The sequence below is a fragment of the Pelophylax lessonae genome (genome assembly GCF_965119305.1).
Source record: "Pelophylax lessonae genome assembly, chromosome: 5".
Taxonomy (NCBI): Eukaryota; Metazoa; Chordata; class Amphibia; order Anura; family Ranidae; genus Pelophylax; species Pelophylax lessonae.
In genome coordinates, this window is record NC_138772.1 from 81255951 (window position 1) to 81270203 (window position 14253).

At 40.7% G+C, this 14253-nt stretch overlaps 1 protein-coding gene across 1 annotated transcript in view; it reads right to left on the reverse strand.

The window, feature by feature from the left end:
* ODAD2 (outer dynein arm docking complex subunit 2) overlaps nt 1–14253 on the reverse strand; it is a 215893-nt gene that overhangs the window by 35794 nt on the left and 165846 nt on the right. Inside the window, exons 18-19 of the mRNA XM_082259693.1 lie at nt 6401–6589; nt 2991–3212 (exon numbers count right to left, since the gene is read on the reverse strand). Of these exons, the coding sequence (XP_082115819.1) occupies nt 2991–3212; nt 6401–6589 (411 nt within the window). The remainder of the gene's footprint in view (nt 1–2990; nt 3213–6400; nt 6590–14253) is intronic.

Sequence of the window (14253 nt, forward strand, 5' to 3'; positions counted from 1 at the left end):
TGTGCAGCACACGCTGCCTATGATCGGCGGTGTGCAGTGACCGCTTCTTGGCAAGATTGCTCAGACATTACGTTACGTGCTACGTCATTTACGAGCTCCGGGTGGAATGCAAGTGCCGGAACGTGGAAGCGGCGTTCCCCGAGACTTCGGCTGTTTGTCACTATCGTCTATCTGATTATACTACACTGTAAGCGTTACTCTTTTAATAAACTGCTTTAACTTGACATACTTCACCGTGGAGTCTTTCTCTGTTTGTGTGATGCATATGAGTCTAGCATCCTGATACAAAGATTCTAAGGAGGACGGTTAATCCCTGGCTGGAAGCACTCAGTGGATATCCACCTTAACCCTGTCCTACAAAGGCTCTTACTGACCCCCTTTAACTTGAGGGTCTACCATCTCTGGTAAGAGGTTTGAATCACCGGGTGGTCTGTGTGTATGGTGGAGGTGTCTATATCATAAGAAGTCCAGATCAGGATCCCTCTGATATTCCAATCTTTGGATGGTGCTTATTGGACTGCTTTGTGGCCCGTTAAACATTGCTGTTGGGACTATAATTTGCACAGATAATTTGCACAGTTATTTTGCAATTTTTGCACTAATTTAATACTGTATTGGTGTATCACTGTATATTTTTTACTTAAATATTTTTTATCTGATTTGTTAGAACCCACTTATTGTGGTCTAACAATTGTTCACTTATTTGTATAGAGTCTTATGGTGGCACTTAGAGTTAATTTGATTATTCATGCACTGGTTTTTTAATCATTTACCATCATCAATTTTATTGCTATATGTTTAACACAATTAAGGGTTTATTTATTTATTTATTTATGTCAATTTTAATTTATTGGAGAGCACGGCTATTATATACCATTATATAATTTTATTCATTCCTTGCGTGTTTTCACGTTTACGCTGCGGCTCCCATTCCTTTTGTTTTCCATTTATTTTGGATCATTTGGATAAATTTAGTTTCACTTTTCATTGTGCAGGACGGTTGGTGCTTAACACTAATTAGTCTTCTCACATTTTTGTATTTGAACAGATATGTTTATATATGTTTCATCACATTGGTTTACCATTATTGTAAAGACGATGTTGACTCTAAGGCTGTGCAACTCCGTTTATATAACTTGGTCTCTACAGTCAGCTGTGAAGGCAAAAGCTGTCAGAGCCGTGTGCCCACAGTTAAGAAAAATTTTGATAAAATACTTATCGTTTCTTCTCAAAATCTCACAGAATTTTGAGTAGCCTAAATCTTACAAGAATTCAGTCCTAAACTGTGCTGTAGCCTCTTCTCATGAGATTTAGAGTACACAGAATCCCCAGGGATCTTGTCAGCAGGAGGATGACATCCCCCCTGAATTACAGAAGTCAGGAAAAGGTGAATATATTATTTATTTTTCCCTCTATGGGTTACTTTTTGCATTTTTATGCGATGCAGCATTTAAGGAAGGGGTTGAAAATGTGTACCTTGCCTAAAGTGAAAGGTCAGCTTTAAAGATAAAAGTTTCTCTTACTAACATAACCTAACATTTACTTTTAAAAAATATATTTTTTTAGTTCTTACGCTCTTTAGTAAAATTGGTTATACTTTAAATGTACAAATTTGTAGATTAGCCACTATGAAGATCTCTTGAAGTCACTCCACCTCTCTACTAATTTTTTTGAAAAGATATCAGCCCCAGAGGGAGTGTTGTGTTTCGTAAGGCTCCATTCATACTTGACTCCAAAGTCAAGTCTACAAACTATGGAGGGATGCAACTTGGATGCAACTTTAGATGGGTGAAACTTGGATGCAACTTTGGCTTTGACCAATGATAATTGACAACTGTTGCACAACTGACGCATTTAAAACATTCAGGTGTGACTTTCATGTGACTTTTGAGGGTTAACACTGTAGTCGTTGGCCCTCAAGTCGGAAAGTTGGACCAATGTAGTGCATGAACTACTTTTAAGTTGTATAGATATGAACAGCACTCATTGGAAAACATGCAGTGCGACTTGTCATGCAAATTTGATTTCCAAAGTCGCATGATAAGTCACACAAGTGTGAATGGAGCCTAAGTCAGCTTACTCAAAAGCTGGCCATAAAACATGGCAACTTTCAACAAGTTCAATCATGTGGGAACTAAAGACACAACTGGTATAAGCAATCATTTAAAAGCAATCCTGTCACTTCTAAAAAAAAAAAAAAATAAATAACTCAGCCAGTAGTCACCTAGCAGAGTGAAAACTTTCCCGCTGGTTTTCCCACTGTATATGAACTAATGTAGTAATCAACCTAAAACCTGGGTCACACTATGTTCTCTTTCATTCAACCCAGAAGGCTGAACGAAAAAAAACTGAGAAGCTAAGGAGGAGTTTCTGTACTAACTATGCGATATTAGTACAGAGATCTCCCCACTGAGCTATTGTGTTCTGACAGGGGAATTGCCTAGCATTTCTATCAGTAGCCCATTTACTTCCTGAAATCCATCTGCCCCTAGTTCAGGCATGCAGGAGGGTGTGCTAAGCTGAGACAACTCCTCCTCTCCTCCAAATGAATGAAAAAAAAACCTCATGAAGATAATTTTGGCCTAGGCCAGAAACCAAGAAGCAACTGAAGAAATGCAAAAAAAAAAGCATTTAAAGTAGAGCTAAAGGCAAAACTTTTATATTAATTTTGGTTAGAGTAAGGGATGGGTATAACCCATGCCAGTCTTATTTTTGGCATCTGTGTCCCATTGGGGAGATTTCCCTTCACTTCCCGTTTCATACCCAAAAAAAATGTCATAGTGAGAGAATCCCTGGTTGTCACCAGGGTCTCCAGAACAAGCATCCATATTGCAAGATTTCCCCTTTATTACATTTCTGGACCAACTTTATATGAGCTGTTAGCATCCAGCCCAGTTACACCAATGAAAGATAATTTCTGATTGGCTGTTCTGGATGAATACTCTTTTTACATACCGCCCTGCGTTAACATTCCCAGGTTAATCACTTACTTTTACTGCTCCATTCTCATGCATTGTTATACAGTTGTTGGCATCCTCAGAAAGCTGGTATAAGGCTTGAGCCGTGGCACGGTGAACAGAAGGATCGCTGGATTTCAAGTATCGTACTAGCGGGGCTACGGCATTGGCTTCTCCAAAAGCCACCCGGTTATTTCCCCATGCGCAGCAGCGTGAAATGGCTTCAGCCAAATGGCGTCTTAGCTTATCATTCGTCTGTAAAAGGCAAAAGAGTCTATTTTTAAAACCTTGCATAGCTTGAAAACCTTTGAGACACTTTCACATTTTTTCCTTTTAAACTTATATTTTGCTTAAGAGGTCCCTTGATGTTTGAGATAATGCTTAAAAAACATGGAGCAGTTTACAGACTGTGGTAAGGAAGGTATTTATGTTATTGGCGTTCCATAACCAGGAAAGAAAACGTTTATCGGGACTGGGGTGCCATCAAACTCCGAGGAGTGAAATGTTATCTCAGGTTTTATAGCGGTTTGCAGCTTGCTGTCCGTCCATGCAGGGATGGAGAGGCTGACTTGTTAAACAATCTTTAGCAGCCAGGTGTCATGGGAGTGATAGGAGCTAGAGACGCAGTTTGAAGCTTGTGGCCGCACTATTACAAGCAGATTCTTTTTCAATTATAGACTCACATATTAACTTATGATATTACATAACCACCTAGACCTAGAACTTGATACAGTGCAGTAAAATGTTATGCCTTCATTTTATATTGAGGTGGACTTGTCACATTAAAATATTGTACTATTAATACTGCTGTACAGGCGATCGATATTGCTGGAAAAAAAGGTGTATGAAAGTACTTTTAAAAGTTTCCAAATCATTTTTGCCATTCCTAGGGGGAGATGGGTGTCTAAAGAGCTGTCCATGATTAGCCTTGACTTCTGCTCTGATGCTGGGTTCTTTAATATAAGGGGTGTTTTTTACACAGGGAAATCATACTTGGGCATTGTTATGGCCCATACACACAATCAGAAAATGGTACAAAAAATACCGCTTTCAAAGCAATTGTACGATAATCTGATCTTGGTACGCAGCTTTCGAGAGCTGATCATGACAATTCATGCTAAATTATCCGATGAGACAAGCACCAGATTGTACCATTTTTGTTTGATCAGTACAGTTTTTGCTCGAAAACACAATATAAATACACTACAAGTTACATTACTTCCGAATATTAGTTCTGTCATACGAGAATTTTTGTAACTTTAGTAAACTCTTCATTTTCGATATAAGGCTAGCATGCAAAAAAAAAAAATTGTCCAATAATCTCACCGTGTGTACCAGGCATAAGGGTGCACTGAAAAGGAAAAGTATGTATAGGCACATTTTGGTGCCTATTGCTCAGCAATATTGACACTTTGTACACTTAACGTATGAGCCACATGCACTTAAATATAAATAGGGTTTTCTTTTTGGTTTACCTGTATATTCATTTCATCATGTCATGATGAAGACACTATTATGCATTATTTGCATACACACTGTAACTCATAACCCCAGTACAACCTAAGAAAAATGTTAAAGTCACAAACGTGTGGCAGAATCATAATAGTTAGGAACTATTTAGCCTATTGAGTGCGGTCGAAACATTGAACTATGGAGTTGGTTTACTAAAACTGGAGAGTGCAAAATATGGTGCAGCTCTGCATGGTAGCCAATCAGCTTCTAACTTCAGCTTGTTTAATTAACCACTTAACGTCTGCTCATGTTGCTGCTACTGCAGCAATGTGGCTCGTTATTGTCTAGCGACGTAGTTCAACGTCGCTAGACTCCTCCCCCTGTAGGCGGCACTCCCGCTGTTTTCAGTCACAGAGGGAGTCGCGCCAGGGGAGGAGCGGCGACCGCCGCTGCTCTTCCCCGATCGTCGGGGAATCTAGTTTGGAGATCCGCCCGCCTGTGTAAACAGAGCGGGCGGATCTCCTAAGTGACAGGGAGTGACAGATCGCAGTGTTCAGCATAGCTGAACATCCGATCTGTCCTTGTGTCACTCAGTCACCTCCCCCCACACACGTCAGTAAGCATCAGGCATACATTAACCCCTCCCTCTCCAATAAAATTAGCCCCTTCCCTGTCAGTGTCATTTTTACAGTAACAGTGTATATTTATAGCACTGATTACTGCAGTAATGTCACTGGTACCCCCAAAAGTGTCAAAAATGTCAGTCAAGGGTCCGATCTGTCAGCCACAATGTCGCAGTCCCGCCAAAAAAATCGCAGATCGCCGCCATTACTCATTAAAAAAAAAAAAACACCAAAAATGACAGAAATCTTTCCCTTAGTTAGTAAACGCAATAACTTTTGCGCAAACCAATCAAAATACACTTATTGTGATTTTTTTTTACCAAACATAGGTAGCAGAAAACAAATTGGCCAAAAATTTAAAAAAAATTTGATTTTTACATTTTTTTGGGGGGGAATTTCATATAAAAAAAATGTTAAAAATATTGTTATTTTTTCAAAATAAATGCTCTTTTTGTTTATAGCGCAAAAAGTAAAAATCGCACAGGTGATCAAATACCACCAAAAGAAAGCTCTGTTTGTGGGAAAAAAAGGACATAAATTTTGTTTGGGTACAGCGTCGCACGACCGCGCAATTGTCCGTTAAAGTCGAACAGTGCCGAATCGCAAAAAGTGGCCCAGACGTAAGACAGCAAAATCCTCAGGTGGTAAAGTGGTTAAGCTTTGACAAAAAATCCTGGAAGCTGATTGGCTTCTATGTAGAGCTGCACCAGATTTTGCACTCTCCGGTTTTAGTAACTCAACCCCTATGTGTTTCATTGTCCTTCCTTGTATAGGCAACTTGAAAACTTGAACAAATATTTTTGAGCAGAAAAAGTTAGAAACTATAGAAGGGTATTCCTCCTCTTCTTCAGCATGTCACTGTTGTCAATGCTGAGGGTGGGTACAAACACAGCATGGCTTCTGCTTACTCTCAAATCAGGGCAAATTATTCTGTGTCTCTTGTTTAGGAGATTGGCTGGTCTGCATATTAGAAACCCTCCAAGCCTACATCCCATACTGAACAGGTGCTAAAATGAAATTAATAAAGGATAAGCCACCTAACAGGGCAAGAAAGCTGTCGCTGATTCAGATTCAATCCGACAAACCTCAGAGCACACCCACAACTAAGTGCTCTAATAATCTGCCAGGTTGATTTGTCCATATTTAAGTATTATTATTTGACAAGTCTTATTTTCATGCACCTTTACATCTGTAGATAAAATAAAATCATCTGAATATAAAACAGCATGCAAGTACAAAATGGGACAGTGATATAAAAAAAATGACATTTATGCCAATTTTTAATAACCTCTAGTGTTTACTCATTTTGCTTTATAGAAAGGTCTAGAGCCTTACATGAAATACATTCAGTATCCTGCAAAGACTTACCGTATTTGCCAGTGCGGACAACAAGGGGACTACGCCATGATCTGTTATAACAGCCAAATTTTCCTCATCTTTGGCTATATTGGTGATAGCCGCACAGACGCTTGCTAGAACATTCTTATTTTCCGATTTCAACAAATTTACAATCAGTTCTAGACCACCAACAAATGATCGGACCATTTCTCCAGCATCCTGGGTAGGAAAAATATATAATCATTTTCTGCTTCCAGGCCTGAGACTCTAAGTATGTCAAACAATAGCAAAGCTGGACATGGTTTGGAGATGTGCAACTTTAGAAGGATATGGTTTATTTATATTAGGTTTACATAAACTTATCTTCATTCTAGAGAATCAGGTGCCCTTAGAAGGGTCCCAGGTCGTTTATATGAGGTTTAATGTCTAGTATGGTTACAGCAGTCATTAAATTGTACAACCTAATAAATTCAATTTTCCCCCAAAGTTTCACCCAAAGAAAGTGGCGGTGGCCAAAATATAGAGGACCTGATGAAGCTGTGCCCAAAAAGGAAAGCAGAGGGCAAAGGATTAATCACTTGTATTACATATAGGCTTCCTGCAGCTGATCTTTCCCTGTTACTGACTTACCATACCTTGCTCCATGCTGTGTCTCTGAATGCACGTGGTCATCTTGGTAGAGAAGCTGGGCTTTGCTTGCTTGTGTCAGAACAGCCCTCCTGATGCAGTGAAAGGGAGATCCTTGCACTGCAGTTCCTAATATACAGCTTCCTCCTCAGCAAGGAGAACAGTGAGCAGCACAGTTGTGGCATCACCAAATCTCACAAATCCTACAAAACTAGCAGTTAGAGGAAGCAGTGCCTTGGATAAACTTACACCACAGATACTGTATAAAGCTAAGAGGCTCCAGGCACAGAAGAAATTCCAAGTTCTAAAGCCTAAACTATTTTTTTTACATTAATGCATTCACTGCATTAAGGTAAAAAATGTTTAGGTAACAGTGTTGCCACCTCAATGTCACGAATCTGCAGTAATGTTTCATGCCCTGCCTGTCTGCTTACCTCTATGTGTCAGCTTTAGGGACCGTGCTCTCACACCTGTGTGTTTAAGTAATCTTCTCTCAGCATGGCTCCACCCTAGCCTCTAATTGGAAACACTATATTAACCTGCGCACTTTAAGCTATCTTTGTCCAAGCAACAATTGTGTGAAGGCTTCCCTGTGTGGTTCTTGCCATTTGCTCTACCTCTGATCTCTGTGTACCGACTTTGGCTTGTTCACCTGACCATCCTTGTCTGTTTGTTGCCCTGACCTTCGGCTTGTCCTTCTGATTACCCCTGCCACGACCTTTGGCTTGTTCTCCTGACTATCCCTTGTGGCCCTGTACTGCTGCTTCCTCTCCATCCACCAGAGCCAGCCGTGAGCGTGAGCTGGGAAACCCTGGGGGCCGCGACCTGGAGTCAGCTGCAGCCAAGTCTATCCTCTGGGGAAAACCTGCTGGCTCCTAGACTCCCCGCCCTGAGGAATCTTATGCTTTAGCTCCCTGTCCAGGACCGCGGTTGCGGCCCTGTGTAGCTGCTTCTCTTAACATTCGACCCTCAGCAGTCAGCCGTTGGGTTCACAACCTCTGTGGTGCGCTCCCTGTCACTTGCTACCACAGGTGACGCTGACACTCAATCTCTCTCATACTTACCTATGTCCTCACTCAATCCAGCACTGTGCCCACCTGTAGAAGCTCTCCCTGCTCTCACAGGCTTTGCTGAGTCAGCAGGAGCCATTGGTTCTTGCTGCTGTCAGTCAAATCCTGTGATGAGGGAGCAATCCTGTGACGGGGGAACAGGGAAGCAGTGGTGAGCCGCGAGTGTGTGGCAATAGGACGTGGCTTCCTGTGGTGGCACACCAAGAAGAGAAGGAGCCAGGAGCACTGGTGGAGGACCCGAGAAGAGGAGGTAAGTATATCATGTTTGTTATTTAAAAAAAAAATGCTTAGGCACAATCAACTATTCTAGATGTTTTCTATAACATACTGTAACAAATTTCTACTTTTTGAGGTTCAGTTCCACTTTAAAAGAAGAAATTCAATCTCTGCTTATACCTGGTAGATGCCAGTGGAGTGATTTTTTTTTTTTTTTTTTACTGGATTTTTTTCTGGGAACTTAAGTAACCATTAGGGGAGGATAAAGTGGTCCTGTCTCACTGTGCTTTTCTCCCTTCTTTAACATCAACAGTATTAGAACAGCATTACATGCTACTGCCAATACATGTAATGATTAGTGATTATAGACTGAATCAATCAAGAGATCAATTTGATCAAATTCAAGTGGATTTTTCATCAGGACCAATCCTTTGGTTTCAATAATTTCATTCATTGATTAAACTGCAATCTATTTCTAAAACATAAGGTAGCAGCAAAATGTTGGACCATGTCAGCTACTGACAAAAGTAGAAGTTTGGCTCTAGGGTGATACCATGTATTGGCTAAATAAATTATGTTATAAGCTTTCCAAGCATGATGGTCTCTTTGTGTTAAGAAGAGGACAATGTGCCTGAACAGCTTACAACAAAGTCTATTTAGTTAAACAATATATGGCATCATACTTAGATTGTTTAGATTATAACTCTGCACCAAGGGCATCAATAACGCTATTAAAGCACAATGTGTTTGACATGCATACCCCTTTGCATGTCCACACCTTTCAGAGTGTATGTGTAATTTACTTTACTTTAGAGATTAGAGGTGTATGTAAATGTGCTTTATACTCATAGATATGCAACTTAACCCCAGAAAACATAGTATGCTGGACACAGGTGTCACTCCTGTCCATGAACCTCTATATATATCCAATAATAGACAGGCTCTTAGTAAAATGCTGGATGGGAGAAAAGCCCACTTCCTAATGAGAAATTCTCACTTAATGTAACCAGGGGTAAAGGAGGACCACCATCCATATTTTACTTAGGCTGCCCTCAAAATCATGCATAAAGTCAGTAGCTGCCCAATAAGGCTCAGCATCCCACCAGACTAGAGTACCCCCCCCCTCATAATAAGGTATTGAAAAGTTATATCTTCTGTAATGCAGCACCCTATCGCCGTTTGTCATAAGGTCAAGGTAGCTCTCATAATAAAAAAGTGCAAACTTAATGAATGCGTAACTCAGAAAAAATGAAAGAAAACCCAACATGTTTCATCGCACCCCATGCAGCGTCATCAGGGGTAAAATGGCGAGCCACGAGTGTGTTGCAATAGGACGTGGCTTCCTGTGGTGGCACACCAAGAAGAGAAGGAGCCAGGAGCACTGGTGGAGGACCCGAGAAGAGGAGGTAAGTATATCATAATAATAATAAATGCGTAACTCAGAAAACTCAGCATCATCAGGGGTAAAATAACATGTGTACACACACTTTTTGTTATTTCACCCCTGATGACGCTGCGTCGGGTGCGGTGAAACATGTTGGGTTTTCTTGTTTTTTTTTTCATCCATAGGTGCTGGATTAGAGAAAAAAGAACTTGTCAATAACTTATTACATTTTCCTGTTGAAAATGTGAGAGGAAAAGGTCCTTGCACCTTTTCAAAATCGCATCCGCATTAGAAACTGCACAGTGTTTTTGCACCATGTGGTTTCATGCACATTTGGTTTCATGGTTTCATGCAAAAACCTGCTGTGTTTTCTGAAGCATGGGGTGCCATTAATTGCAAGTCTGCAAAAGAGCAGCGTGTTTTGGGGGTGCTTGTGGGTGTGGGAATAGGTGTGATTTACATACTGTTCGACACCTGCAACCACACGCAACAGTGTGAACCTAGACTTAAATGGACTTTAACAAATTAAAGCTGAACTCCAGATAACACTTTTTAAGCCGTTACAGTAAAAAAAAAAAAAAAAATGTTACTTTTGAGTTAAAGCTTTTTTACATAAATGAATAAAAGATTACCAAAGTAAGCACCCCTGTCAGTGTTAAATGATTTGTATCTACCACCTAACTGCCACCTTTGCTGGACAGTGTGGTCTGTTAAAAGAAGTTATAAAAAGAAAAGACTTACTGGCCTGATCACCAGGTGAAAATAAAGAAAAAATGTCTATAAAAGGAAAACAAATGCCTGATCTGACCTGATCACCAGGTGGAAATAAAGAAAAATATCTATAAAAGGAAAACAAATGCCACCACATCTAAGTAATGGTAAATTGCAATATAATACATTTTTGTTTTTGGGCTTAATACCGTTTTAAGCTTTGAAAATGAAAGTTAGAAGCTGACTGCCTGGATTGCCATTCACAGTTGCTCCAGATTCTGACTGCTCTTGTCTTAGTAAATTCCCCTTAAAAGAGTTTCTATAATGCAGGTACATGATATGGAAAAAGCAAGAGAAATCTAAAACAGTAACTATGAGTAGGGATTATATAGGATACTACTGATTGTAAACAGCAGGTATTACAAATTCATATAAATATCAGCAGTGATTTCCATAATGTATTCAGTAGTAGCATATTAGACATTAAGAGCAAAGCATGCAAGCCATTGTGCAGATCCAAAATACTAGGCTCTCACCTCATCCTCATCTTCATCCTTTGTAAGCAGGGTGGAAGAAAAATCAAAATTAAGCAGGTTGTTTTGTGTGCTGTATTGCTGCTAATGGATCATTGTTGTTCTTTATTGCATACTGCATGTATGTATGATTACCTATAGAGATATTTTCCTAAAGTAGCTTTCTTCATGATGGGATATTTTTGGCCGGTGACAACTGTTTGATGTGCTTTACTGAACATGTACCTTTTAGGTATCCTCTTCTTTTTTTTTACAAACATTGCTTTAGTCAACCAGTGTTTTATCTAGGAAACGAGGTTGGTTGGTGACCTTACTCTGTTTAGAATCAGTTAAGAATTATAGCTTGCCTAATAGACCTGTCCCCAGCCCATTATTCTGCCAGTACTGTGCAGTGTAGCAGAGACTCACAGTATTGGCCTTTACTCTCTTGCTGGTATTACAAAAACCAATATGGAGGCAAACTCACTTATTTATATTATCTGTATTTAAGAATGCATGTAAAGGATATACTACATAATTAATATTCAGCATTTAGCAAAGATTGATAGAAATAAAAACATGCACAGCCCACCAAACACAAAAATGCAACCATTTTAGGTATCATTTCCTAATAAATGGGAGCTGTGGATCCCTGCAAAGAAGAGTTGGAGTAGAAAAATCAGCAGTAACTAAATTTAAGTAAGTCTGATTCAATCTCACAGACTGGTATTAAATGACATTTTAATTATAGGACATTATAAGGGTATGCCTTAATTCCATAACAGTTACTACATATTCCTTTCAAAAGCAACAAGAGAGCATGGCACTTGTCCATACCTCAGAGAGAATGGCATATACCGCCTATCATATCCAAAAAAGAAGAACTGAAAAAGACTGCAGTTTGTATCATATGCATAGCAGCGAGTCCTGGTGCTCACCCGCCATAGTCCAGTCAATAATCTTTGCAAAGAGGAATAGTCAGGGAACTCTCAGTTTCCAATATTCTTTATTGTGAACATTCTGCAAAGGTTAAACACATCATAAATCAATTGGTCAACAATGGATTTTAGATGCTTTTTTGAATTTGCTAAATTGTCACCATAAAGAGAATTGGAAACTGAGAGTAACTTGATTATTTCAATTTGCATAGGTTCCTTTAAAAAGCTTGTGGGTGTGGTTTGGGGTTATACCCAGGTACAGAGGCGTAACTAGAACCTTCAAGGCCCCGGTGCAAGAAACCAGGAAGGGCCAGCTGGACCCCTGGCTGGGGCCCTTCCCTTCAAGCCTGGGGCTCTTCCCACTGATCCTGGGGCCCTTTACTCTCGTTGCGGGGCCCTTTCACAAGTTCTGCAGTGGGCCCCCTTCCTGGCATCTTGGGGCCTCCCCATGGTGGTGGAATGCCAGGGCCCAGTCACAAGTGTGATCTTTGCGATCCTGGAAGTTCACCCACTGGTGTCAGTAGTTTTTATTTTTTTGGCATTTTAATTGCATTATTTTTTATCATTTTTTTTTTTTTTTTTACAATGTCACTGGCTATGACTCTGTCCATTCAGAAAAGGAAGGAGCTGGTAAATTACATATTTACCCACCCTTCCTGGTTCTCTATTGTGACACATCCCCCGCAGCAGCCGGCAGGAGATGGGAGTGAAGAAGGCGGCAGCACAGTGGGGGGGGGGGGACCAGGGGAGCACACAGGGGCCCAAAGACAGCAGAACACAAGTGAACTGGATAGGGGGAGTGGTGGGGGCAGCATACAGAAGTACCAATCTCCTCCATTTTCCTCCTGCTACAGGAGGAAAAAGGAGGACAGTGATTTCTCTACATGCTGCCCCCGCCGCCCTTCTATCCAGGTGTACAGGGGAGCCGCACAGGCCCCCTGGAGCACGGGACTCGGTTGCAATTGCAATCCCTGCAAACCCCTGTAGTTACGCCCCTGCTCTGGTAAATATTTACAATGTTCCTCTTTTTTTGCATTTCTCCACACTGCACAGTCAGTGAACCTAAAAATGTAACCATTAATAGGAAGCCAGTGATTTGCATAAATGTGCACAAAATCAGTAATGTTACTTCCATGTAGCAATTAAGAATGTGCACAATGATTCTGATAAAGCTAACTTTGGGTTTGCAGATTTATAGGGTAAGCTGATTTGTCCTGTCTGTTGAACGTTAAGTTATGTAGCACGTGTGGGTTACAGTGGATTAGTGACTTAACTGATTTGGACTTCCTTTTCTGTCATATCTACCATACTGTCAGGAAAATCATGTTCATGCCCATGCCCAAAGCCCTGCACATGTACTACAGACCTGTGCACAGAATCAGGTGCCATTTGCGCATTTGCATGTCCAGGGATCAGGTGCCATCCTCACCTGAGCCTAGAGTGGGAAGCCGGCTCTGACTTCTTGTGACTTCACAGCGGGATTCCCACTGCACATGAGCAAGTCAGGCTGTGCTTTGTCCACAGTCCCACAGCCTCTTGGAACCTGGGACGTGTCCCAAGAGGTTGTGGGCAATGAAGGGGGTAGTGGCAACTCCAGCAGAAGTGGGAGTGGGTACCTTCCAAAAGGAAGTAGTCTATTGTTAGAGGAGGGGGGAGGATTCCTAAAAGTGGAACTTCCCCTTTAGGGTGAAATTCTGCTTTAAGGAAGATGGGAAGAACATTTCTTGTGGCCTGTCTGACTTGACTCCAATTCACCATATACTGACCATGAGCTCATACTGAACATGCTGATTTGCAGATCACTGACCTAAAGTGCATCGTGTTACTAGCCATGTGGACATTCATTTGAACTGGCAAATTCTGATTCACAATTGCACTTTAGACACAATCTTCCCCATTGCAAATTGTCCTTCTCATCATGTAGGCATACTTTCGAATTTTCTGAGATAAAAAACAGGAACACCGTTAAAATATTTAGAGATAGGACACATTCCTGTCACACCCCCAATTAAATGAACCAAGAGAAATAATGCCCAATAAAGATTGGTTAAACCAGATGCTCTTTTCACCACACTTTTCCATGTTCCAATACTGTTATTTTCCAAATAACCAATACATTAAAGTGTATGCAAAGGCACATTTTTTTTATTATGTATAGATTAAAGGTGTAGCGCTAATCTAAAGTGTACAAGTTCATTAGTAAGGAAAGTCCACAATGTGTTAATAAACACTTCCACAAAAGCGTGTGTATAGGTTGGAAGAATCCAGATTCCAAGACCACCACCAAGTTGAAAGACACACTGCCTCTTACCGGATAACATGGACCCTCATTACAAAGGCCATGTTAAACATTCGCATAAGTACACAATCAGCACACCTCCGGAATGTCAGAAACGATAGCCTCCAAATGTGTCCCGGTAAAATA